General features: G+C 41.4%; 1 protein-coding gene across 2 annotated transcripts in view; it reads right to left on the bottom strand.

Annotated features, from left to right (window-relative positions):
• Positions 1–22,469, bottom strand: part of LIN9 (lin-9 DREAM MuvB core complex component) — a 55,279-nt gene extending 32,810 nt beyond the window's left edge. Inside the window, exons 1-5 of one of the 2 annotated variants that reach the window (XM_084623763.1) lie at positions 22,288–22,338; positions 8,742–8,774; positions 8,417–8,525; positions 6,764–6,858; positions 721–825 (exon numbers count right to left, since the gene is read on the bottom strand). In XM_084623763.1, the coding sequence (XP_084479889.1) occupies positions 721–825; positions 6,764–6,766 (108 nt within the window). In that variant the 5' untranslated portion in view covers positions 6,767–6,858; positions 8,417–8,525; positions 8,742–8,774; positions 22,288–22,338. Of the gene's footprint in view, positions 1–720; positions 826–6,763; positions 6,859–8,416; positions 8,526–8,741; positions 8,775–22,287 lie in introns of both variants that reach the window. The other variant, XM_084623762.1, reaches the window with a different exon arrangement.
• Between the last annotated feature and the right edge of the window lie 3,119 nt (positions 22,470–25,588).

The following is a 25,588-nucleotide window of genomic DNA, read 5'->3' as shown; positions in this document are numbered from 1 at the left end:
TCCAGTGGTGGTGGCCCTCATATAGACAGGACTCCAAGTAACCTTAATGTGTTAAGGTTAATCTAACTTGGCTCCATGCAGGGCTGCATGAACATGCTGGCTAAAGTGCTACCATCACTCAAACTGAACCAGAAATTTTAATGAAATAAGCATAATATAGACAATGCCTTCTTGAGCACAGTTTCTAAATAAGTTTTTAACAACTGATAACCATGCTTGGTGTAGACACAAACCATGTTAGGTTTTGTTTGAAAACTGTTTTACAAGATATAGTAAGGACAAGACCTTAGGTCCTACCTACACTACAAGAACTATAAGGTGCCTGCAGCTCCTGGTGGTTTTTTTTTTTAACCCCATGGCAGCTCCAGCATTGCTGGGTCCATTTAGTCAGTGTTCCCTACTCTGCCTGATACAGCAGAGAGTGCTAATGAGATGAGTGTTCCAATAGTTCTGCCCGTGCTTAGGTATGGTGGAGCACCAGTCAGCATTTTCCCCGATAGACTCAATGGTAGAGGATCAGCATGAACAGAGCTCTCTATGTCACTGAGGGACCCACTTGTGGGGAGGAAAAAGGATGTATTCTGAGCCACAGCCTTTACCTAGGAATAGGTCCTCCCACCCAAAATTAATAAACTTATTATGCAAATTGAGAAGAAAACACAATTTATTTTAAAGGCTTGCTTTCCCTTTTGGTAATGTTACTGCATAACACATACATACCTGTGGAACCATTGCAATCTTCTGATTTCTTTTGGGGGACCTTGTATTTAACTGTCTGTCTTCTTCTTCACAAAAGAGACGACTCCGTTTTGAATTTCTGAAGGGCTGTATATATCAAAATTAGGAAGTAATTAAACAAAAAAGCTCATTTCTTCCTTTGATATCCAGAACCCATGATAACACAAATATAATCTATTTTCCTTTCCTAGCTAGATACCTTGGACACTTGAAGTGCCTCCTAACACAGTTATGGTCAAAGATTCAATCATTTAATTATTTCTTTGTTTATAAAACATCTTTTAAACAGCTTGCCCTTAACTTAAAAATAAAAAGGAAGGGCCTTCAAACAATCTATTTATTTTGATAAATTCTCATTAAAAAGCCAAGCTGGATAGAACAGTTACTTACAGAAGTAAATTAATCTACTAGTATTTTTAACATGTGCTACTGCCCAGGACTGTAATGGACGTGTCTTTGTGTAATGGACGTGTCTTTGAGTAATGTCATTCATAATGGTATCACACTTTAAATTATTACAATACACTTCATGATGATGTTTCAAGGATCACTTATGTATCAAAGTATTTTGACAATTTTTAAAACTCATACCATAAAAACTTCCCTCACACCCGAAAATGCCAAAAAAACTGAGGAAATTGAACCATCAAATGTTCAATTTATGTAAAGATCTAACATGAGAGAGGAAGGATTTTCAAATTTAAGGCTGTTCAATGCTAACTGTAACCCTTTCCTGTGCTAAGATACTACAGCTGCAATAAAATTAGTGGAGTTTGCTGAAAAAAAAAAGTAGAAAATCATATATTGCAAATTTGTGGCATGAAGTTTTCACACACTTAAATTTTAGATATTTCTTTACAAAATTTCTTCATATGTCAAAGAAAATTGTCATAATTGAAGATTGAAGGACAAATTCTGGCTCATTCTGGCATGGGAGTGATGAGTGCAAAGAGCTTCCTTCTCACACACCTTGTGACCCAATACGGGAGCCAGTCCCTGCACTCTGCCTAGCACAGGGACTGAACCCTGCTAGCTTCTCCTAGAGTGCAAACTACTTACAGAGGAAGAGATTGAGCTGGATTCAGATCTCACTGATTTCCTTGGTTTTCTGACACCCTGTGCCAGATGAAGAGAGAGAGCCAGAAACTTGAGGGCCAATGGCAGAAAACAAAGGTTGATACAGACCAGATGAAACAACAAATTCCTCCAAGTTGTATATGGTTGCCAACCCTCCAGGATTGTCCTGGAGTCCCCAGGAATTAAAGATGAACCTTTAATTAAAGAAAAGGAGTACTAGTGGCACCTTAGAGACTAACCAATTTATTTGAACATAAGCTTTCGTGAGCTACACTGAAGTGAGCTGTAGCTCACGAAAGCTTATGCTCAAATAAATTGGTTAGTCTCTAAGGTGCCACAAGTACTCCTTTTCTTTTTGCGAATACAGACTAACATGGCTGTTACTCTGAAACCTTTAATTAAAGACTATGTCATGAGATAAAACCTCCAGGAATACTTCCATCCCAAAATGGCAACACTATTATGATGAGGCTGTATTCCAGGCCAAGAGAACCTTCCTATCACCACCTTTCACTAATGCTGCCAAATCTTGCCCCAGGGAGCTGTCCAGAGCGGTAAATTGTTTCCCCAATCCTGAGTGTCTACAGTCTGCATCAGAACAGGGTGCTGAATGCTGTGAACTATCATCATGCTTTGCTGAAAAAATTGTGCATATATGAGAAGGATTTTCGAACAACATGGATCTGCTTTGCCTACACCCACCAACTAATAATCCTCCCATGTGGAGTTCAATACACTCACTCATCGAGAAATTCTGGACACCCTAAAGAAGCCTTGACTCAAGACCCATGAATCTGACTCTCATCTTTCCTGGCTTGCGAAAGAGAGGCACAAGCAACTGGGGCCTCTCATGACTGAAAGAGCCAATGCCTCATTCAGGGAAGGAACTTTTCTTTCCTCCTTCAAATATGCAATAGTCTGACCAACACTGAAGAAACCCCCTCTGGATACACTGGTTTTAGTCATCCACTACCCATTGTCAAACTTCCTGTTCCTGAGCAAATTCAGAGAGAAGCTAGCCTAATTGAAGTTAATATCCTAGACCTGGCACAATCTGGATTCTAGTCAGGATATGGAACCTAAACTACTTTAGTGGCAGTGATGGATAATCTCCTGCTATCAATAGATCAGAGGGCAGACATCCATTCTCATCTTCTATAGGCTTGTCTACACTACTGAGTTTTGTTGACAAAACTTATGTCAACACCCAAAAGTCGACAAAATAAAAACTGCCAAAGGGTGTTCACACTTGTTCCCTCTGTCGACAGATCATGTCCACACTGGGGACACCATCATCGACAGGGTGAGCAATGCACCATGGGTATGTATCCCACAGTGCAGTGTTATGGGAAGGAAGAGCTGATCGCTGCGCCTCTTAGGATTCTCTCTGAATTCTCCCACAGCCCCCTCAGCTGCCAAGAGCAGCATCATGAGTAGCTCTGTGAGCTCTCCGTGCTGAGGAATGGCAAAGCAGCACAGCAGTTTGTCCCCCTCCCCCTGCAGCAGCAGGCTGCCTGCTGCTGTGTTTCTAGTGCAAGGCAGAACAGGGGCATACCAATTATTTGCTCTTTGTTTGTTCCCCAAATGGAGCAGCACACAGATACTTCCTGGAGCTTTGAAAGGGGAGGAGCACATGCCTCCAGGGCAGCAGAGATCAAAACACTGAGCAGAGCATTCAGGGCAGGCATTGTGGGATACTGGTGGAAGATAGTTCTGTTGACAAAACAATCAGCAGTGTCTACACTGGCTCTTTGTCGACAATAAAGGGAGGGGAAAAGACAAAGGTCTCTCGTAAGGGTGGACTTTTTTGTCACCAAAACTGGGTATTTTTCACAACAAAAGTCCCATTGTAGTGTGTACGCTCTTGCTGTTTTGTAGCCAAAAGTTTTTGTCACCAAAACTTTCCAGTGTAGACAAGCCCTAGGACCTCTCTGCAGCACATGTCATCAGATATTGCTGTCTTGTTGAACAGAGCTGGCTGGAGTCCAACATAATACATTACAGTGGTTTGTGTCTTTCCTAAAGGGACACACCCAATGAATAGTGATGGGAAATTGTACTTCCACCACTAGACCTTTCATTTGTGGAGTCCACAAGGATCAATTCTTTCTCCAATCCTATTCAACAAGTACATGCAGCCATCTGGTGAACTAGTCAGATGATACTGTTATGAGCTGGGTGAAACCTTTTATGGGTCAATTTAAAACTTCAAAGTTAAAATCAATCTGAGACTGAGGAGTGTGAACTCACCCTTCAGTTAACATAACTGTAAGGATAAATTAATCAAAAGTCCTTACCTGAGATAAAGGGGTTTTGTGAACACACCCAGGAGTTTTGTGTGCGTGGAGGGCCTTAGCTGTGTATTGTTCTGGGTAAATCAGTCTGTCTGTGAGTGAGTTAGTACGCAGAACACTGGGGACCAGAGAGCTAGCCTGTAGGAGCTGCTGAAAACAGTGTGTGACCCTGAATGAAATCTGGGGAATGGTTCTTTGGCTCAGAGGTGTTGGCTGAAAAGAGTGTTCTTGCTGCTGGGAGCCAAAGAAGCTGTTTCCTGCTATTTGCTTCCTTCTGTGTTCAGAGACAAAGGTACATTCTTTGTAAATAAACAAAACTACATCTGAGGCTTTGTCTACACAGCCCAGTTGTAATCAAGGCTCCAGCACTGGGCAAGAGCTCTCCCAGCACTGTAAAAAAACCCACCTCCACAAGGAGCATAGCTCCCAGTGCTGGGACACTGCCACCCTTACTTTCGTACTGCTTTTTGTACTTTGTGCTGCTGGCGGGGTGCTGTCTTCAGCGCTGGGCACCTGGCCAACAGCCGCTGCTCTCTGGCCACCCAGCTCTGAAGGCAATACAGAAGTAAGGGTGGCAATACCGTGACCCCTCTAAAACAATCTTGTGACCCCCCTGCAACTCCCTTTTGGGTCCGGACCCCGAATTTAAGAAATGCTAGTCTCCCCCATGGAAGCTGTATAGTATAGGGTAAAAGCACACAAAAGACCAGATTGCACAGGGGGAGACTGGATTTCATGGTCCGTGATGCGTTTTTCATGGCTGTGAATTTGGTATGGCCCTAACTATCACCAAGATGTCCCAGTGCTTGGATGAGATTAACTAATGGATGAAGAACAGCTGGTTGAAGGTGAACCTGACCGAGACAGAAGTTATGCTGATGGACAGAGGAAAGCATTTAAGAGTTTGCAGCCATAGTGCAGTCTCCTTTGGTTGATGGCACACACCCACCATTGGCTGATTCAGTTAATAGTTTAGGAGTCAGCTTTGATTCCTCACTGATGCTAAGCTCTTGCGTAACAGCATTTGTGAATAATGCTTTCTACCATCTTTGGTTGGCAAGGAGACTCCATCTCATCCTGGAGGAAGACGAGCTGACCTCAATTATTATTGATGCCTTCATCACCTCTCAACTGAACTATGTTGTTGGCATAAACCCTTCAGTGCTTAGGAAACCGCAACTAGTACAGAATACTGCAGCATATCTCCTCTGCAACACAGGCTACTGTGAGCACATCAAACCTGTTCTCCGCTTTCTACACTGACCTTCCATAGAATATTGAGTCAAGTTCAAGGTCTCAGTCCTTTTCTTCTTAGGTGTTCAATGGCCTGGGTCCAGGGTATCTAAAAGTTCACCTGAAGCCCCAGGATAAAGATCAGGGTCAACAACTTTGCTCATCTGGCAGAATGGTACTTTCCACAATAAGTGCAAATTTTATCTGTGCAGGAGACGCAGCTTCTTCAGGGGCCGCCTGAGACTGTGGAATGAACTGCCCCGGAACGAAGGACTATCACAAACCTCACCACTTTCCATTCCAAGAATAAGGTGCATTTTTGACCTACTATGATGGGGAGAGTGATATAAGTGTCTACATAGAATTGAACAGAATTCCTCCTAACAATACATCACTCCCCTCAAGATAAATGAGCACTTCACTCATAAAATAAAGCAAATAAATAAATAATGTAGTCAGCTAGTTTCTTGTGGGTGTTGTGGAAGAAGTGGTGTTCAGGAGGGAGTTCAGAGAGAAGAGGCTCTGCACACTAGTTCCCAAAGGGTGTTCTGTGCATATGGGAGGTGCCATGGAAAAAGCACAGACACAGTTACGGAAAAAGTGGACAAACAGGGAATCAAGACTGATAACACTGGCAGAATGAACTTTGCCAACTGAGAGGGGTTAGGAGACAATGCTGTACACAACAAAATAAGTAGGTTATGTAGGAAGCTGATGGTGATCACAAGAAGCTTGAACCTGATGCAATGGAGAAGATTTAAAAAGCGGAAGATGTGGTCGGATCAAAAGAAAGGGAAATCACCTTATAGGCTGTAAAACATTTCATAAACACAGTTTTGCTTTTTTGTTTTAAATGGCAGTTCTTTTTTAACTTGTTTAACTTCTCCCGATATTCCCCCATCCCCAGAATATTGCAGGAAACTCTACTTCTATGCATTCATTTTTATTAGAATATCCCCCATAGAATGGCACAATAATGTAAGAGCATCATAGGATTTTCCCACCTTTTCCTAAAGCACCAGTAACCAGCCACTGCCAGAGGCAGAATATTGGACTAGGCAGAACAGATGGTCTGAGCTGGAGTGGCAATTCTTATGTTCTTTATAGTACAAAATAAACACAGTCCATATAACACTTGTAAAAAGGTAGCAAATCATTAAAACTGGTTCATTAAAATGTGAAACTGGTTACCAATGTAATTTTCATATTTATTTATAAAACATGCTTTCATTTCACATTAGAGTTGTATACACTGCTTTATTCATAAAGGATATTCATTTAGATATTCACAAATTGTGAAATAAATATATTTTTAAGCAGTTGATCTGATCTGTGACTATGAGTGATTTTATGCCATTACTACATGAACCCCAAACTTAATTGACTTTTTTATCACAGGCATATCAATATTTACTTCTTACCATTTCTACAGCAGAACCAGCGTTCCTGCTTTTCCAAATAGGCGTTTTCTGTAGAGAACTGTACTTTTCATTCCATGTGCTGGATAAACTTCCCTCTGTCATGAACAGTCACATACTATTAATGCATTCTTTTAATCTAACTATTGTCAAAATGGCAGCAGTATACTCTTAAACACTACCTTAATGTTTTTTTCCCCTTCACTGTTTGTAATGCCTTCTTAAATGGCAATGCAAATGGGTTTAAAATTCCATCATCTTCAGTCAATTATGCTGAACGCCTCCACTAACCAGGCTATAAGAGACATTCAGACCATTTCTTCCCACCACAAAGTTTGTCTCTCATGAGGTCTATCTAGCTTCAACTCCCTTGTGACACCCATCTAGATAGCTATGTTGCAGCTACCACAGAACCACACTGGAGTATAAAGCCAGTTTATATAGATTAGTCTTTTTTAAAATTACCTTTTAAAAGCTTACCAAGCTCTGAAAATTTTGGCTCAATAAGGGCACCAGTAACAGGAAGGAAAATGAACCAGGCCCTTCTGTCTCCCCACACACATTGTTGATCATACATCACTAGTAAAGGAGGAGTAGGATTCTGATTCATGCTTCTATCTTCTACCATGCTCCTTAGGGGGCCAAAAAATAATCTTCCAAATATTGGAAATTCTACCTATCCTACACCAGAAAACTGAGATCCAGGAGTGATACTCCTACACAGATGGTACCTTTACCAGAAAGATGCCTCTCCTTTGTATGTGACTATGTTTCCACTATTACCTTGTTTATGCTCATCAATTAGAACAGCATAAAGGCTCTTGGAATATAGTTTGTTAACTTTTGAAGCACCATTTAATATACTGTGGGCCTTATATAATGAATGGTGATGGCATTGTTTTATTACTTAAATTTCTATAGGACAGTTAGGTGCATTTATTTTTAAAGAAATATTTAGAATTCAGAGAACATTTCACATTTGATTATAACAATTTTAAGACAAATAAATATTTGGCCTGTAACTAATTGACATTTTCCCTTTAAAGTTAAGCTCTTCCAGAAGATATTTGACTATAGAATTTATTTCTTCCAAGGACAATATTCCAGCAAACATCTGGAATCCATTTTGAACATGTCAGTTTGAAATTAGTATGTTTAGGCATTCCATTTGCCAATAAAATAGCTTTAATCTATGCTGGGAATAAAATTGCTTTTAAACGGTTTAGAACTTTGTAGGCTATAAAAACAATTTGCCTAGCATGACTGTTACAAAATGTGCTCTAGAAAATGATTTTTGAATGGACATAAGCTGCACAATAAAACTGAGTGATCTAAATAGCCTGCACCAAAATTTAGACCGTTCAAAACTAGTTCAGTAAACAGGTTTTCTCCCCAGTGTAAATGGGGATCTTATAATACATAACAAAATTTCTGGCACTAGGCAGAGCAGAAGGATTCTAAATGTTGATGCAATATGCATGAATAGAATTTTTCTCCAGTGTTAAGACAATATAAGCAACAGCTCTGTTGCGTTGGCCCACTAGTTATTGGTAGAAGACAGTGAGATTACAAATTTCCTTTACAATATAAATTCCATCATAAGTAAAGGTCCCACTGGTAATCCTTCTATCTCACCCCCAAGAAAGGAAAAATTACCTCAAATTTCATGTCAGACCTGATGCCTAGGCAGTACTTAAAGTGGAAGCACCTATTTCAGAAATGGCACTCCAAAGGGTCTCATTTTCAAAAGCAGCATCCAAAGAAGCTGCAATATAAGTAGAGTTTGACTAGTGAGTACCAAACTACTCAGGCTACAGATATCTAAAATAAAACAATTATCAGCATATATTTTATAAAAACTATCTTCATAATTTTCCTTTGGAGAGGCTTTCTGAAATCAGAAACTCTAGTTATGATCTGAAGTCAATTTACATCTCTCATTTATACCACACATAAAGAATACATTGTATTTATTTCTTACCTTTCAAGCTCACAAGTGCTTTTGCTGAAGAACCTGCAATTTATTTAAAAAAAAAAACAAAAACAAATTTTTCATAGTTGGTTCACAACTGGTGCAATAGCTACATATCAATTATATATTTTTCTTCAGAGGCAGGGAACTATTCTGAAATTAACCCCTTAACTACTGAGTGGGTGAATCCATTATACTCTCCACAACACAATGTGCAGTATTGTGTGAGGTGTGGCCCAGTAAGCACTGAAGACATATATTTAAATTTTAATTATGCCCTTTAGTTTTACATCCACAATGCTCCTTGAACCTAGAGCTATATAAATGAATGTAGCCAACTCTAGGCAAACTTTACTTCTGAAATACACATTTCTATGTGGATTCACATATTTGATACTGTTTTAATTAGGACATGTAAACATTATTTAAGTGTCACCATTTTGTGGTAGAATGTAGTCTACCAAGGTTCCACAATGAAATTTAAAAAAAAAAGGGGGGCGGAATTTCTTTTGCTTCTTCAATCTTGGGGTACAAGTGGGGGACAATGAGATGGAAGGTTGTCTCTGTGGTGCAATGCTCCCCCCACAGATATCCAGTAGATTCACAGATTTTAAAGCCCAGAAGGGACTTGAAGAGCACTTCTACAAATCACGTCACATGTCTCAAGTTAGGAACTCAAAAATATGAGGAACACTCAATTTGTGGCCAACTGTAAAAATTTGTTTCAAGGGACTTGCCCAAAATCACACAGGAATTCAGTGGCAGAGGCAGGGATAGAATTAAATTCTCAAGGATGGCTTCAACTGCCTTAACCACAAACTATCCTTTCTCTTTCTGAAATCCCATGCCTTATTAGCGACACACCTTCCAACTTCTTCAACAGATGAGGCAGAGGTTCTAAAGAAAACAGTCTCATTCGCTACACAAAACCCTGAAACACTGTTCATCCCAACTAAAAGAGGATGGGGTTGATGGAAAAAAAAAAGTGTAATATGTTCTTGTAATTAAAGATGGTATCTGCGACACTGGCAAACCAGGTGTCAGCTAGGTCAGAACCCCAGCCAATTCACTTGGGTGTTAGTATAGATCAAAGCATTAAATGAGTAAGTGTGTATTCAGATGTTTAAACTTCATGAAAACTAGTGGAATGTTACTTGTATTGTGTTCACTTATCTATATCTTATTATAATGGAATGGCAAACTTGTACATTGTGTATACACCCCTGTAACTAAATAACGCATCAAAGGAGAAAAATCTTTTGGAATGCAAATGAAGAACTTTAACATAAAAAGCTAATTTCAAAGCAAGTGGTCATTGTGTGTGATGACTTAGGACTCTAAGTGCATTCCTCATTCATTGTCGTCAAAGGAAAAGCCCATGTGGGTAATGACACTGCTTGGTTTCTGTGAGAAGCAGCTATAAATTGTATTCCTGGAAAGATCCTTTCTCTCTATTTGGATTCTTACAGGGCAGTGTACCAGACGCAAAGCAGAGATCCCCAGAGATAATCTGGGTACCCTGAAATCACTTTTGGGAAAATGGCATTTTATTACATTACTGCTACCATTTGGAAGTACAAACTGTGATTTACCTGTTAACATATTTTACATGCTTTAACCTCTCAATAACTCTCATTTCCTTTTCTTAGCTAATAAACCTATAGTTAGTTTACTATAGAATTGGCTGCCAGCAATTGTCTTTGATGTAAGAACTGGAGTACCAATTGATCTGGGGTAGGTGACTGATCCCTTGGGACTGGGAGCAATCTGATGTGATATGGTTTTTGGTTTATCACAAAGTCCAGTTTGCCTGGGTGGCAAGATAGACTGGAGAGTCTAGGGGACTGTCTGTGACTCCACAGTAAGATTGGTATACTGATCCAGGAGCGCACATTTGTTACTAGTTTGGTGAAATCTAATTACAGAAAATACTACCAGTTTTTTTGGGGGGCTCTGTCCTGTTTTTTGACAGTTTGCGTGAGGTAGGCACTCACAGTTATGAGCCACTCCAGAAAGTGTGACAGTATCATAGTGCATACATACAAAAGAACCAAATTAACGTTGCACCTATTGCTTGACTTTGCAACGTTAACATCATTTAAATGTAGGGGATTTTATAGGTAAATCTACATTAAAAAAAAAAAAGAAAAAACAACAAAAATCCAGTAGTATTTCCATCATATCTAACTATACTGACCCCCACATGAGTCATCAACATGCTGGAGCCTTTAGTTTTCCACCATGCAGAGCAGTCACTAGAAGAGTCTGAGATACACATTTTGCCAGTGGATTTACAGCTATTTGCTGGCAACAGAGAAATGTTGGGGTTCAGGAATTCTAGATTCTGTTCCACGTTTTGGAAATGAGTAGTTTTTAGTGGTTACAAACCTTTCTGCTCTTGTTCCCCACAGCCTGTCCCCTTCCGCACCCCTCCTTTAGCATGTTCTCACCAGAGCCTATTTCTCTGCTTCTGTCTCCCATTCCCACCCCAACCTGTCCCTATTCCCCTTTCTCCTATCCCTGCTCCCATGCTGGCACCATGCCTCTGCCCCCTCTGCTCCCCCAATAAACTTTTCACGCTTCTTCAGCTGAATCTGCGTGTTCTCTTCTCTTCTATAGTGCCACAATATCAACAGGGCGAGCATGGCCAGCACAGGAGAGAGACTCCCTACTTTCAATTCTGGTACATGTTGCCACAGTGGCCTATAGCTGCCAGGAGCAGCAACTGTAGAAGTCCTGCTCAGCCCCAGGATTGAGCATGCTCAGTATAACTGGGACAAAGAGTGGTGAAACAGCATTCTCCAAACATTATACTATATTATGTAAGCATTTTGCTCTCAGACTCTAAGATGCCTATAATGATCATGTGCGATTTTCAGAGGCTATTAATTCAGCCAAATTTGGGTAGATTTTCATGAGGAAAGAAAAGTAATTTCTCATTCACCACTGTCATCTCCTTTCCAAATTTCTAGTCACTGCTCCAAAACATGGAAGTACTAGAGTTTCTCAGTGCAACTGTAAAAAGTATTTTAAAAAAAAAATACTGGCAAAATATCAATTTCCCCCTAACCTAGTTCTTGGAAATGACTGAACAGTTTTTGCTGAAACTTTCCCTCCAAAAATAAGCTTGAAGCAGACACTTGGTATTGGAAATTTTATCCAAATGGTTGAAGTCTGGCAAAGTTATAAGTAACTGAAGACAGGTTTTTATAAAATGGGAACTGTTAGGCAACCTTAACTACAGGCAGCATTGCCAGCTCTGCCTATTCTAGGAAGGTGAACTAAAAGCTCAGAGAAATGTAATGGTTGAAAAGCTCTCTCAATACAAGACCATTACTTTTTATTGTAGATATTTCCCCCCCCCCCATACCTTGAACATAGATAGGAGATGAAACATGGAGAATGTGTCTAAGAGCAATCTATAATAGAAGAGAGGTGTGAATCTCCATACTTTTTCAGTTCTTTATTTTGAAGTATATTCATAGTTTCATTCATATAGGTTACAGAGATGGATTCCAACAGGGAATGGGCAGCTCCAATGGAGGAATTTTATTTTAAGGTGGGCAAGACAGTTTGTCTTGTCCAAACTGGCCCTCTGTTAAATTAAAGAGCAACAAGTCACTAGAGTGGAAGGTCCAAGACACTAGCTGCCATACTGTAGCAGTCACGCAGAAAAGGTAGATGGGGCACTCCCATTTATCCTCTCTAACAACATGAGAACAAGGGAACAAACATTCAAAAAACTGAAAGAGAACAAATTTAAACCAGGTGAAATATTTGAATTAAAAAACATCAAGAAGCATAATTCATCTCTGGAACTCACTAACACAAGAAATCACTGAGATCAAGAGCTTGCAGGATTTCAAAAGGGATTAGGCGTTAATGTGGATGATGAGAAGTTACACCATATATAATATTTTTCAGTAGTGGATATGAATGCTCATACTTCGGGCCCTAAGCCAATCATCAGGTAGATTGATTTAAATCAGCAAACAAGAAATCTTGATATAATTCAAAATAATCAATTTTAATATTGTTTTGTATTTGTACTTTTTGGTATTTTCATAAATATTTAAAATTTTCATATAAATTTAGCAGCTTCCTTTTTTGTTGTTGTTGTTATCCAAGTGGTTATGCTATGTCTATATACATTTATTCAAGTAATTATATAGCTTAACATTTATTCAGAGTTTTAATTTACATTTTTTATTATGTACTTATTTACTAGGTGATAAAATCACTAATAAAAAATTAATGTCAAACTCTTGGATGAAAATTGCAAGTCAATTAATGCACAAAACAGTATTTTAAATTTGTTTTTTATTAGTTAAATAAAACTATCTTAAATATGCTGGATACATAAGAAAAAAAGGAAGTTTATCAAAACATGCTTTGCATTTAAAACTAACTGATGGATTAAACAATAGTGAATTGAAGTGATTGTTTCTGGTCACCATGTTCTTCACAATTTTAAAACTAGTAGATCTCATCCTCTCAACATTTAGCTTTTATTCATAGATTGGAATAAGTTTTCCTGCTAACAAGTTTTAACAAGTTTTCCTGCTTTTCCAACTCCCAAATGGTATCTTAACATTGAACAACAAATCACAGAACAGAATTAGCTGAATAAAATGAAAGGAAGAAAATATTCTCTCTTCATCTGCAGAAGAGGCTACTGCTGTTAAAAGCTGGTTGCATTTCAACACACTCTGGTTACAGGCACTTAGTCAGCGATTTCCATCAGTACAGCAGTTTGACTTTTTTGGCCTTAACATAGATTGTCATAAATTTCAAATTTAATTTTAAATAACTTTAAATTAAATACATTTTTCTTTTTAAAAATAAATGTAAAAAATCCAATTTTTAGTTTTTAAATCATCAGTTTTTATTCACTAAGCCAACTACTAACAGGGAAGTTAGAAAAAAAATTCCTCTGAGGACTATTCCCTAATGGCCACTATGAGGTTTCTTGCACTTTCCTCTGAAACATTTGGTACTGGCCACTATCGGAGACAGAATACTAGACGAGATGGATTATTAGTCTGATCCAGCATGGCAGTTCCTATATTCAGGATGGGGCTCATGGGCAGGTCCATTAGTACTGAAGTTAGTGATCTCAGATACCACATGCAGCACCAAGGTTCAGTTTCTAGGTCCAATCTTTTGCTCTCAGCCCAGGAAATCACTTAAGAAGGCTTACAATGAAGATGATCTGAAGCATCTCCTCTAGCTGATTTGTGAGCAACATTAATGAGCTCAGAAGGAAACTGCACCATCTTCTATGAAAGAAAGACAGATCTAATATGGGGTAGAGGTCTTTGAGATTCCAAGAGGCACACAAAGGACTTGCTTAAAACTACTTCTCCCCCATTCAAAAAGTACAGTTTTGATAGTGATTATCCTTCCCCTCCTTTTGACCTAAAACTGAACTAAGAAGGTTCATAAAGTGTAGCAAATGTGACTTAATACCAGTGATTGTGGAAGCTTTGACACAATTTTCTACATATACCCATGTAAAACAAACTAGTGCATTTGAAGTTTAAATTATGCCATTTTCACAACTGGTCTTACATGTTTATTTAAAATAAGAATACTGATGAGCCCTGGTTTAAAAATAGTTTTTGGGGACCCCCCCCCCGCAGTGTTTTTTAACTCTGTATCATTTGTAATATCCAACTGAGACTTTGAAAATAAACTTTTTAATATCTACAGCTTTTGTTCTTCCTTGTTTAGCAAACCTAGATAACATGCGTACACAATCCAAAAGGGGGACTATATGATTCAGATGAGGGACAGAAGGATGCAAAGCCTTTCCCCCTCTAGGTTGCTAACCTGTCTGAATCCAGCCCTGACCAGCAGCGACTTTGAAACTGATTATATTACAACTTTCAAATAGGTTTGTAATCAATGTCATGGTTGCCTTTAGATGTTTTTTGTCCACATACAACATGGTAATACTCTAGGAGTAACCAGGATAGCTCTGAGAGTTTCATTCCTGCCAGTGGCCTCAGAGGTATCTCTTCCTGTAATTAAGTGGGCATGCTTTTTTCCCCACATCAGAGATGGGATCCCCTAATCACATCAGTGCAACTAGTTTGGCTTATCCTTTCTCCCTGTTCTCTGTGTAGGAGGATATACCAAAGTGCATTGTTCTATGTACTGTTGGTGTCACTCTGTTAGCATGTCATGTCCTCCAAGTCCTATGCCCTAGTGATGCAAGATGGGATAGCTGCCCAGATTTTCCCAGAATGCACGGATACAAAAACAGGCAGTGTGGCAGCTATGCACATGCAAACGGGGTTGATACAGTTGTCTTGTGAAAAGCAGTGTACAGTACATAAACAAAACTCAGCCATATGTGTTATAAGCTGATCAAAGAAAGAGTTAGAAAAACCTGGTTGTGCTTGTACTGTAGACAGAGGCAAAAGTTATTACAATTTGACGGCTGGAAAGTAACCTGTAGCTAGGTGGTGTCAGTTCAGTTATTACTGGTATATACTACTGATGGCCATTTCTTCAAACAATTATCACTGTCAATACTAATTATAACCACTTTTGGCTAGTCTCAGTAGAGATACCAAGCCTGAATAGACCTGGAAACTGAACTATGATCTCACCCAGAAGTGGTTGAGGAACATGGATGCTGTAATACTACTCCTGGTGGTATACCTATATGGAGGATGAATAAGACTGTCACACCACCATACCTAAAAAGCAATAAATTCATTGTGAAAAATACAGAAGCTGACAGTACACAACTTCCTTGCTTATGCATCGCGCTATAGAAATGCCATCAGAACTGTTCACAACTCTGAGAACAGCCTTTGTTACTTTGCGGCTGCTACTCAAAGTCAGAAGAGCAAGCAACAAGTGCATTAAAACAAGTTTTACGTAGACTTTTCAAATATAGTATCTTTTAAAATTATTTGACAGAGGTGTTGTCATAAATATAAAGGGAAGGCTAACCACCTTTAAATCCCTCCTGGCCAGAGGAAAAAACCCTTTCACCTGTAAAGGGTTAAGAAGCTGAAGACAACCTCGCTGGCACCTGACCAAAATGACCAATGAGGAGACAAGATACTTTCAAAGCTGGAGTGGTGGGGGGCGGAACAAAGGGTTCTCTCTGTCTGTCTGTTGCTTTTGCCGGGACCAGAGCAGGAATGCAGGTCAGAACTCCTGTAAAGGGCTAATAAGCAATCTAGTTAGATATGCATTAGATTCTGTTTTGTTTAAATGGCTGATAAAATAAGTTGTGCTGAACGGAATGTATATTCCTGTTTTTGTGTCTTTTTGTAACTTAAGGTTTTGCCTAGAGGGATTCTCTATGTTTTGAATCTGATTACCCTGTAAGGTATTTACCATCCTGATTTTACAGAGGTGATTCTTTTACTTTTTCTTCAATTAAAATTCTTCTTTCAAGAACCTGATTGCTTTTTCATTGTTCTTAAGTTCCATGGGTTTGCGTCTGTGTTCACCTATGCAAATTGGTGAGGATTTGTATGAAGCCTTCCCCAGGAAAGGGGGTGTAGGGTTTGGGAGGACTTTGGGGGCAAAGATGTATCCAAGCGGGCTTTTTCCCTGTTATATATTTGTTGGACGCTTGGTGGTGGCAGCAATAAAGTCCAGGGGCAAAAGGTAAAATAGTTTGTACCTTGGGGAAGTTTAAACCTAAGCTGGTAAAAATAAGCTTAGGGGGTTTTTCATGCAGGTCCCCACATCTGTACCCTAGAGTTCAGAGTGGGGAAGGAACCTTGACAGGTGTGGTGGATCAAATAAAAATATTTATGTAGAGTCTGGACATTCCCAATCATATTATAATCAATGTTTACATAGATCAAATTTTAATCAAATTAATCAATATATTAATAATAGCATGTAAGGGATTGTAAGTGTCTTCCTAAAAACTGTTTACTAAATGTATTTACAAGGACTGAAAGAAAACTACTTGGAACCGCACGCCAACATTGTCTTAAATATTCCTAAATAAACTACACAGTTTTAGAATATTGTAAAATTTTATTTATTTTTGTAGCACTTGTCCCCTTGGCAGTAAAGTCTCATACTTTCTGGTAGCATAAAATTGTTTTTTTTTCATGAACTGCCACAGTTTCCAGCCAAGAGACTGCAACACCAGCTTGAGGACCCCAGTTATAAAAGACATCCAATTCACTTAGCCGCAAGTATATGTATACAGTATTCTACAAATTAGACTGGCTAGCACTGGCAGCATAACACAAGAGGTGTAGCAATCATACTAAAGAGTACAGCTATTTTTAATCTTACTTCTCAAAAAAAACCAGAAATTGATGCCACTTTCAGAACTGCAAAATCATCAACCATTTACCTCAGAGTTCCAAATTTACCAGGATATAAAATAAAAACAAATGCATTCATTTAGTAAAATTAGCACAATAATTCCCTGGGTAGCAGCCATACTATGCGCACAACAGTCTTAAATATACAAATCCAATGACTGTTATGCCTGAAATACTTTTACTGCTACAGATCAGAAACTTCAGGGAAATATAATCAGGGCCCTTTGTATTCTGTGATTCTTCAGCTATAGGATCTGCCATTGACCCTACCTACCTCTTGTCACAGAAATGTGAGCCACATTCTCCATTTGCATTTAAAAAATGATTCTAACCCTCCCAGCTGTGAAGCCTTGAAAACATTAAATGAGTATAAACCGCTTCATTATTGTCTTCCTGAGTCTGCAGTCTGAACCAATGAATCAGAAGTGTGAATTTCCCTATATTAATTTCAATGGGATATTAAGTCTTAAACCTGAAGGTAATAGTTTAACTACTTCACCTATGATAATTCTAGCAGAAGCATACACCTAGTGTGTTCATCCTACAATTTCAAACTGCCTCCCCCCCATCTCCAGATGTTAGGAGTCCCAAATGTTTCCTGCCCACTTATCCCAGCCCCGTGACAAATTCTAGAATGCAATTAGGCAATGTCAAGATAACAATCTTTGGCATATTAAAAACTGAAAAATGTCAGGATAGTGTATAATAAACTGAACGTATCAAATAAATAACAGGGTTATCAGCTGCATTCAATGCCACATTTAAATCGATTAAAAAAATTTCTACAAAAAAAATGAAGCTGCTGCACAATTTCTCATCTAGTGCAAAAACTGGTAATCATGAAATAGAATTTAGGTCCATCTTGCCATAGAGAACAAGGGGTTTAACTACAACCTATTTTATATAAAAATTCACAATGGTAAATTCTGAAAAAAGCTAACAAAATGTAATGTTCCTGAAAATCCACTTGGGTTAATGGGCTATGCAGAAGACGGAAAGCACGGGGGTCCTATATTCTACCTCTATCGGACACTGACTCGTGTAATCCTTTGCACTGTTATAGCAATTTACCAGAATATTTTGTAGGTACTGTTACTTCCATTTTACAGATTGAGAATCTGAAGCTCAGAAAGGTTAAGTGACAAACCCAAAGTTATACAGAAAATCAGTGTCAGAACCAGAACTCTTAAGTATGAGACTGGAGGTGAAGAAACAGATGTTAATTCACAAACAAAAACTGTGTTTAGTAACACTTAAAGTGACACCCCAGCAAACAAAATCCAAAGAACACAGAAAGAAGTGATTAAGAAAAAAGCTTCCTGCATTTCTTGCTATCTTCATATTGCCTACAACCCTGTCAATAACACATTCTAACACTCCATAAAGCTTTCACTTCCATCTTCAACAGATACTGAAAAGCAATACATATCCCAGCTTCAAACTTCCACTCTAACCCAAAACCTTAATCGTGACCTCAGCACTATTAATAATACCTAGCTCTTATATAAAGCATATTAACTTGACAAATACGTGGATTGTGCAACAGTCAGATGTGCCAGTCTAGTCACATAAAATACACACCAATGTGCCACACTGCCAATAAGATTTGTGCAAGTTTGATGAACTTGAGGTACATATTGTTTTTCAGTTTATGTTGGAGATGGAAGTGAAAGTCTTATGAAGTGCTAAAATGTGTTATTGACAGTGTTGTAGGCAATATAAAGGTGGCAAGGAATACAGAAGAATTTTCCCTTAATTTGTTATTTTCAAACTTTTAAGGTTTTGGATGGATGGTGTGTGTACCAATGCAACCTTAACTATCCACTAAAAGCAGTTTTTTGTTTTTTGTATTTTTTTTAACTCATCAGTGGATAGCTCCCAAGGGTCAGGGAGAAGGAGAACTGTGCCTGCCTGGGAATCAGAAGGAGAAACTGCACTGCACAACCCTTCGTAACTGTAATGACCCTTCTGAAGGGTGTAAGAGACTGTAACAAGCCTTAGAAAGTTCTGTATCTCTTATAATAATTTTATACCTGTTAAAAAGTAAGTAGGCCAAGAGCAACCCACCATATTTAGTAGTGGCTACAAAACCAAACAGCTAGAGAGAACCTCTATGAAGGAGTTTGTACCGCTGCCTACTCCTTGAAACATACTTCTTCTGCCTCTCATGGACTTCTGGAAATTAGATATATCCAGGAACTGCTGCAGCAGTAGGTCTGCCTATTGCGCTTTCCCCTCCCCTCGGTCTCCCATCCTTAACACTATAAAACATAATTCTCCATCTTCAAACCTGACAGTATGTGACAGCCACCACCTTGGCTGACACCAGAGATTAACCCAAGGTTTCCAGAGCTAAAAGCATGAGTTTTTACAGCTTGTGCTAAAGAGCCATGCTTTCAAGTTGGGAGCTGTCACAGGCTCTAACCCACTGGTTCTCAAACTTTTGTATTGGTGACCCCTTTCAAATAGCAAACCTCTGAATGCGACCCCCCCTTTATAAATTAAAAACACTTTTTTATATATTTAACACCATTATAAATGCTAGATGCTAAGCGGGGTTTGGAGTGGAGGCTGACAGCTCGCAACCTCCCATGTAACCCTCTGTGAATCAGATACAAATGGGAGGTGTGTGTCTCTCTCATGCACATTCCAGAGAAAATAATAAAAAAAACAATGAAAAGTAAATAAAAAGATTTCTGGGTCATTCAAAAGTGTCTGGTGGTTTGGATTTGGCCCACAGCCCGCCTATTGACTACCCCTCGGTTAAATTAACAAAATATGTGACACGACTGAAATATGAAACATATTTTGGCAATTTACACTCTAATTTACAGATTATCCTAGTTCTTAAAGTGCAAAATCAGTTTTAAAGAGGTCTTCTTAATGTATGACTTATACACAACCATGCCATCCTCTCACATAGGCAAGCAGCAGGATTTGAATGCTGTGACCTTCAGATCCTCAGCTCAGACCTTTAATATTTCACGTACTGGAGTAATTACCAGCTGGCAGAGGAGTATGGTTTATATTGGTTAGAAATAGGACAAGCAAAGTTGGCAGTCAGTCAGTCAGAAAGGCAATGTGGTGTAGTAGATATGACTGTGTAGTTTGCCATGTTGGAAACATGGGTTCCATTCCTGACTGTCTGTAGTAACCTTGCATAAGCTGTATGTTTTCAGATAGGGGAACTTGAACAATGTATTGAAGATGAGGCCATAGGCTTCTACAGTTGCATTATAATATTTTTATATTGTTTTCTATCCCATGGGTTCTCAATCTGGAGGTCATGAACATCCTCCTTTTCTTCTGGCTAAGTGGGAGGAGGGTCCTAAACTTTTTCTGTTGTAACAAACGGTTCACGGAGGGAAAAGGTTGAAAACCATTGCTCTGTCCTTGTTTTAATTCAATCTAAATTTGTGCTTATTTGGTTGAGCATCACTGTGCATCAGTTTTCATCAGGTTGTTCTAAATGAACCCATTTAGGATTTTACCTTGCATTGTTACAGTTCATTTAGAACACATTAGTGCGTACAAGTAGTTCAAATGGTTATTTCCGATGTACATTCCTTGTACTTCTTTACACGGACTTAATCTGCCAGGCTGTTGTCCAAATGCTTCTTTGCAATCTCTATCCTCCCACTGTCTCTCTGTTTCTCATATAAACAAGAAATTCTTTAGGTATATCTTTGATTTGTGCTTCAAATTCTCAAATAGCCCTCCTAGTTTCAGTTATATGAAGCTAGCCCTCCTAGTTTCAATTATATGCTGTATCATATGCTCCTTTTTAATGGATACACTTTACAGAGACTTACATGTTTTAGCTTGAATAAACTCTTGTGCCTTTTCAATTAGCCCTATCATTTTTCTGTGCCTTTCTGCTTTCTTTCTTCAGTGTCTATTTGTATATTTATGTATAGTATGCATGTCTGTATGCATATAGCTTGCATAACTCCCATGAACGAGCCTACATCTCTATTTGTCTGTATTTGTAGTTTTGTTTGTCCACAATCTGTATATGCAATGGTGTTGTAACCATGTTGGTCCCAGGATATAGAGACACAATACAGGGGAAGGTATATCGCTTATTTATGTTGGTGAGAGAGATAAGCTTTCAGGCTAACACAGCGCTCTTCTTCAGAGTAACAGAGCTCTTCTTACCAACACAAGTTGGTCCAATAAGATATTACCTCACACACCTTATGTGGTATTACCTCACATGCAGCAAGTCTCTGACAGTGTACAGCACATGTATCAACCTCTCTGTACGTTCATTTGCATCCACATATACAGTGCATGTCTGTGCCTTTGTACACAGTGTAAGTGTGTGTGCCTTCATATCCCCATCATACTATGCTTAGTTTGCATCTGTCCCCACATGCAGTGCGCGACACTGTGCAGCATGTGTATCCCCGTTCTTGGCATGGCCCTGGATGCAGTTTACATGTCTGCATGACCCGCATTTCTCTGGTGCCTGTCAGACAGCGTTTAGTGTATGTTTGTGTGCCTTTGTGCACCCCACACCCCCCATCTCCCTGGGTCATTTTAGTGCCCCCAGTACAATATGCATGTCATTATGTCCCACCCACAAACCTCCCTAGGGGCAGTGCACTTGCTTCTGCCACCCTCTCCCCAAGTGCACTGTTAGTACCTCCCAAGATACAGGGCACAGCAATGGCCTGTTCAATGCACGGCACTCATTGTGCCCCCCCTTTCTACCTGGGCCGAGTCCCATCCCCCCAGTGCAGCGCTCCTGCCCCAGGCGCTGACCACCCCCGTCCAGGAGCAGCTTCCCGAGCCCCAGGGGCAGTATCGATGCTCACAGCTGTTCGGCGCGTCCCTATCTGTTGACAGGCAGTGCCCTGGCCCGGGTGCGGCCCGGCCGTGGCCCGGGTGCGGCCGTGGCCCCGGCCTGCCAGGCTGCGCCCGAACTCGGGGTGCAGGTCCCCTCCCGCCGGAGGGGAGGGGCGGGGCGGGAACCCGCGGGTCTCCCTGCCCCGCTCCCTGGGCGGCCCCTCCCGTCTGCGCGGGGTAAGGGGTGGCGGGACGGGGTGGGGGCCGGGCCGGTTCCAGAGAAAGAGGAGGAGACTCGGGCTCCGGCCCGAGCAGCGCCCGCAGCAGCCGGTCCCGGCCCGGGGGAGGCGGCCAGGCCGGGGCGAGCTGAGCCCAGGAGCGGCTGTGCCCCGCGGGGAGGGGGAGCGGGCGCCGGGCCGGGCGGGGAGCGGGCGCGGGTCGCTACTCACTCTCGTCGGGCAGCTGATCCAGCTCCGCCATCTTGAACGAGCCGCGCCGCTTTTTCAAAGGCTGCCTGTCGCGGTGCATTGTGGGGAGGGGTCTGGGCCGTGCGCGAGGCGGCGCTGGCGGCCCGGGCTGCTCGAACCCGTCGGGAAGCGCTTGTGCCGCCGGCCGGGCTGCTGCCGCGGCGGAGGCGGCGCGCGGGGCGAGACCAGAGGGCTGGGCGCGGGGGGCAGCGGAGCCGGCTACGGCAGCCCCGGCGTCTCCTGCTTCCAGGCAGCGCGCACCGCTCTCAGCCTGAGCGCGTCACAGCAGCTGCAGGGCTCTGCACCCTTATTATTGGTAAGCACCGTCCCTCTCCCCACGCTGAACAATTTGCTGGGGTCTGTCCCCCCTCCCCCCCCGTTTTATTGTAGAGGGAGGGTGCCTTGGAGCTGGGCACCCTGAATTTAGGGAGACAGGAGCCGCTTTTCGTACTGTTATCGTTCAAGAGCCACGGTCCTGTTCTAAGCATCCCTCCCTAGTCCCTGGTTTTCCAAATAATGCTCCCTCCGCCCTCTCCAAACGGTTCCCCACCCAGCTTATTTGCCCTCCTCCCAGCGAGCTGGTGACATGAGGCTGGCAGGTGACGCTGCTACGTGGCACTGCAGGGGCAAGCGAATCAATTTAGTTTTTAGAACATGAGAGTGGCCCTACTAGGTCAGCCTAACGGTCCACCTAGGGCAGCGGCTCTCAAACGTCATTGCACCATGCCTCCCTTCTGACAACAAAATTACTACCTGGCCCCCACTGGGGAGAAGAGCCCGACCCCGAGCCCCATCGCCCTGAGTGAGGGTAGAGCTCGGGCTTCAGCTTCAGTCCTGGCTCCCAGCAAGTCTAAGGGTAGCCCTGGTGACCCCATTGAAATGGAGTTGTCACACAATTTGGGGTCCCAACACACAGTTTGAGAACTCCTGCTCTAGGGCCTACTCTCAACCTCATCTCCTTGACTCTGCTTGCCCATATGCATGTGTGCAGGATGTCTATAGTAAGTGGTACTGACTGTCCTGCACTTCTAGTGGGATCTCAAGAGCATTGGCTATCCTGCCTAGTAGCTCTTGAAACTGACCATAGTCATCTGGTGAGGAGGAGAATGTTGATGACACAGCCACGTCTAAGGCCAACGAAGGGTCCGTTGGCACTGTCTACCCCCGGTTCCAAGTGTTTACTCTACGAAGGATGGGGTGGTAATAGAGGAGAGTCCTCCTGTGTTGAAATAGTGAGGGCATAAGCTCTAGTATGGCCAACCTGGTTGATCCTGTTGTGTCAGTGCCTAAGGAACTAGATACCAGGGGCTCCTTGGCTGAGGTAAAGGAGGGAACTGCCACAGTGCCCTTGGAAACCTCTGGTAGTACTGGCTCCAGAATGGAAACGGCAGACTATGTCAAACAGCCAAATCCTCAGACTCAGAAAAACTGGAGTCTGCATGAACTGTGGTGCCAATGGAGCGGTCGGAAGGGGATGCATTAAAGGGGTATGGCCAATGCAGGAGAGGGGGCCCTCTGAGCAGGTGAGCGCACCGGAACACAGGGAGACCTCACTCTTTCCAGGGCAAACAGTTTTGTGAGGTCCAGGGTCACTGCCAAGTCTTCCCAGAGTTAGTGATTACCAGTCCTGGTCCCAGTCAGAAACTGGGTAAGGGATGTGTCTCTGGACCAACAATTCACAGGATGCTGGTAGAGCTGAAGCAGGAGGGGTACATGGTTCCAGAACCAGGACTGGTGGATCCAGTGAACAGATAAGCAGCCTCTTACTGCTCTTGTGAGCCTTGGAGTACATTGCTCCTCAGTGGCCAGAACTCATGGATGATGCAGCGTCCTTCTTGGATTTGGAGGAAGACTTACTGTGGGGTCCATAGCACTGGTACTAACGGAGCTGGACAGAGGCTCCATGGTAGGGGGAGTGCTCTTAGATTGTTCAGACTGACGTATGGGGTGGGGGGTTCCCCCCGGCCAGGATCTGATTGCAACCCCATGGTAACCTCCACGAGGTGGTGTTCGAGGCAAAGAGCTCGGCCTTCCCATGTACGAGCAGGGAGGAAAAGGCAGATACTGAACATGGATGCAGTGTGGGCTTCCCCTAAACCATAGAGTGTTGGAGCTCGTTGCTCATGGGAAACATGCAAGGGCAGGAAGTGCAGACTTTGAATCCCAATGTCTTCGGCATAATCCAGTACCCAGATCCTAATGCTGGAAAGGGGGGAGGGTGGGAATTGTTTGGCTGGAAAACTGCCAAAGTGGCATCCCAAGTCCTTAATCCTATAAAACTTCTAGGAACTAGAAAATTACTGTAAAAACAATAAAATCCTAACTTTGAACAACAGTAAAATCAGTTTTTCTATAAAGTTTGGAAAATGGGCAAGAGGACAGCAGAAGCTCTGATGCGGACCGTGAGAAGGAACTCAGCAGAAGCTCTGACACAGTGGTGAGAAGGAACTGGAGACATGGTCTGTCTGCCCTGCTCTTTATCACCTTGGGCGAAACCATGAGGCAGTACGAGGGTGCCTGCGCAGATTGATGAGCAATACTGTACTGTTTTGAAAAAGCTCTGGCTCCAGGTGCATGCACATACCCCTCAGTGGAATACAGTAGGAATCCTCACTTGAAAAAGAAAGGTGGATTTGTACTGTTTGCCTAATTTCACACATTTGGATCCTTTATATGTGAGGCTTAAATAGCTGAAGTTATGAAAAATTCTGCAGTATGTAAGAGTAACTACTGTGATCTATGTGTTTTGGGAAGAAGATAGGAGGGGTTTTTCCAACAAACAGTGTGCTTAAAAGCAGTTTAGTTGAACAGAATAAACATCATTAGCAGGACAGACACAACAGTCTGAAACTTAGCATCCAGTCTCCATCTAATAATTCAGAAAAAATATTATCTACAAAGAGAACTATTTAGCAGCCATTCTTCCCCTTATCTTCCAGTGACTGAGATGTATCAGCACAAACATTGCACAGTATGAAATGAAGTGATTGGAGCCGGGAGATGCCAATGGAGATGGTTAGTTTAACTGCATTGTTTTATGAAGTGTTTGCATCAAATATATCAATAGAGAACATCTGATCATTATAGTTACACTGGTTATTACGGCAGAGAATACTTTTCATCAAATGACTCACCTTGAGTAATATAGAAATAAGTGCACAAACAGCAGCAATATTTTGAGTCGAAAAACTGTTCAGTTTTATTTGTTGTAAGAATATTTTCACTATTAAATGTTGAGTTGAGGTTCACAAAGCCCTGCAGGTCAAGATGTTCTAGGACAATC

This window comes from Lepidochelys olivacea (assembly GCF_965140295.1).
Source record: "Lepidochelys olivacea isolate rLepOli2 genome assembly, chromosome: 3".
NCBI classification, from domain to species: domain Eukaryota; kingdom Metazoa; phylum Chordata; order Testudines; family Cheloniidae; genus Lepidochelys; species Lepidochelys olivacea.
Note: the sequence above shows the minus strand (reverse complement) of the source record. Positions and strands in the feature narration are given on the sequence as shown.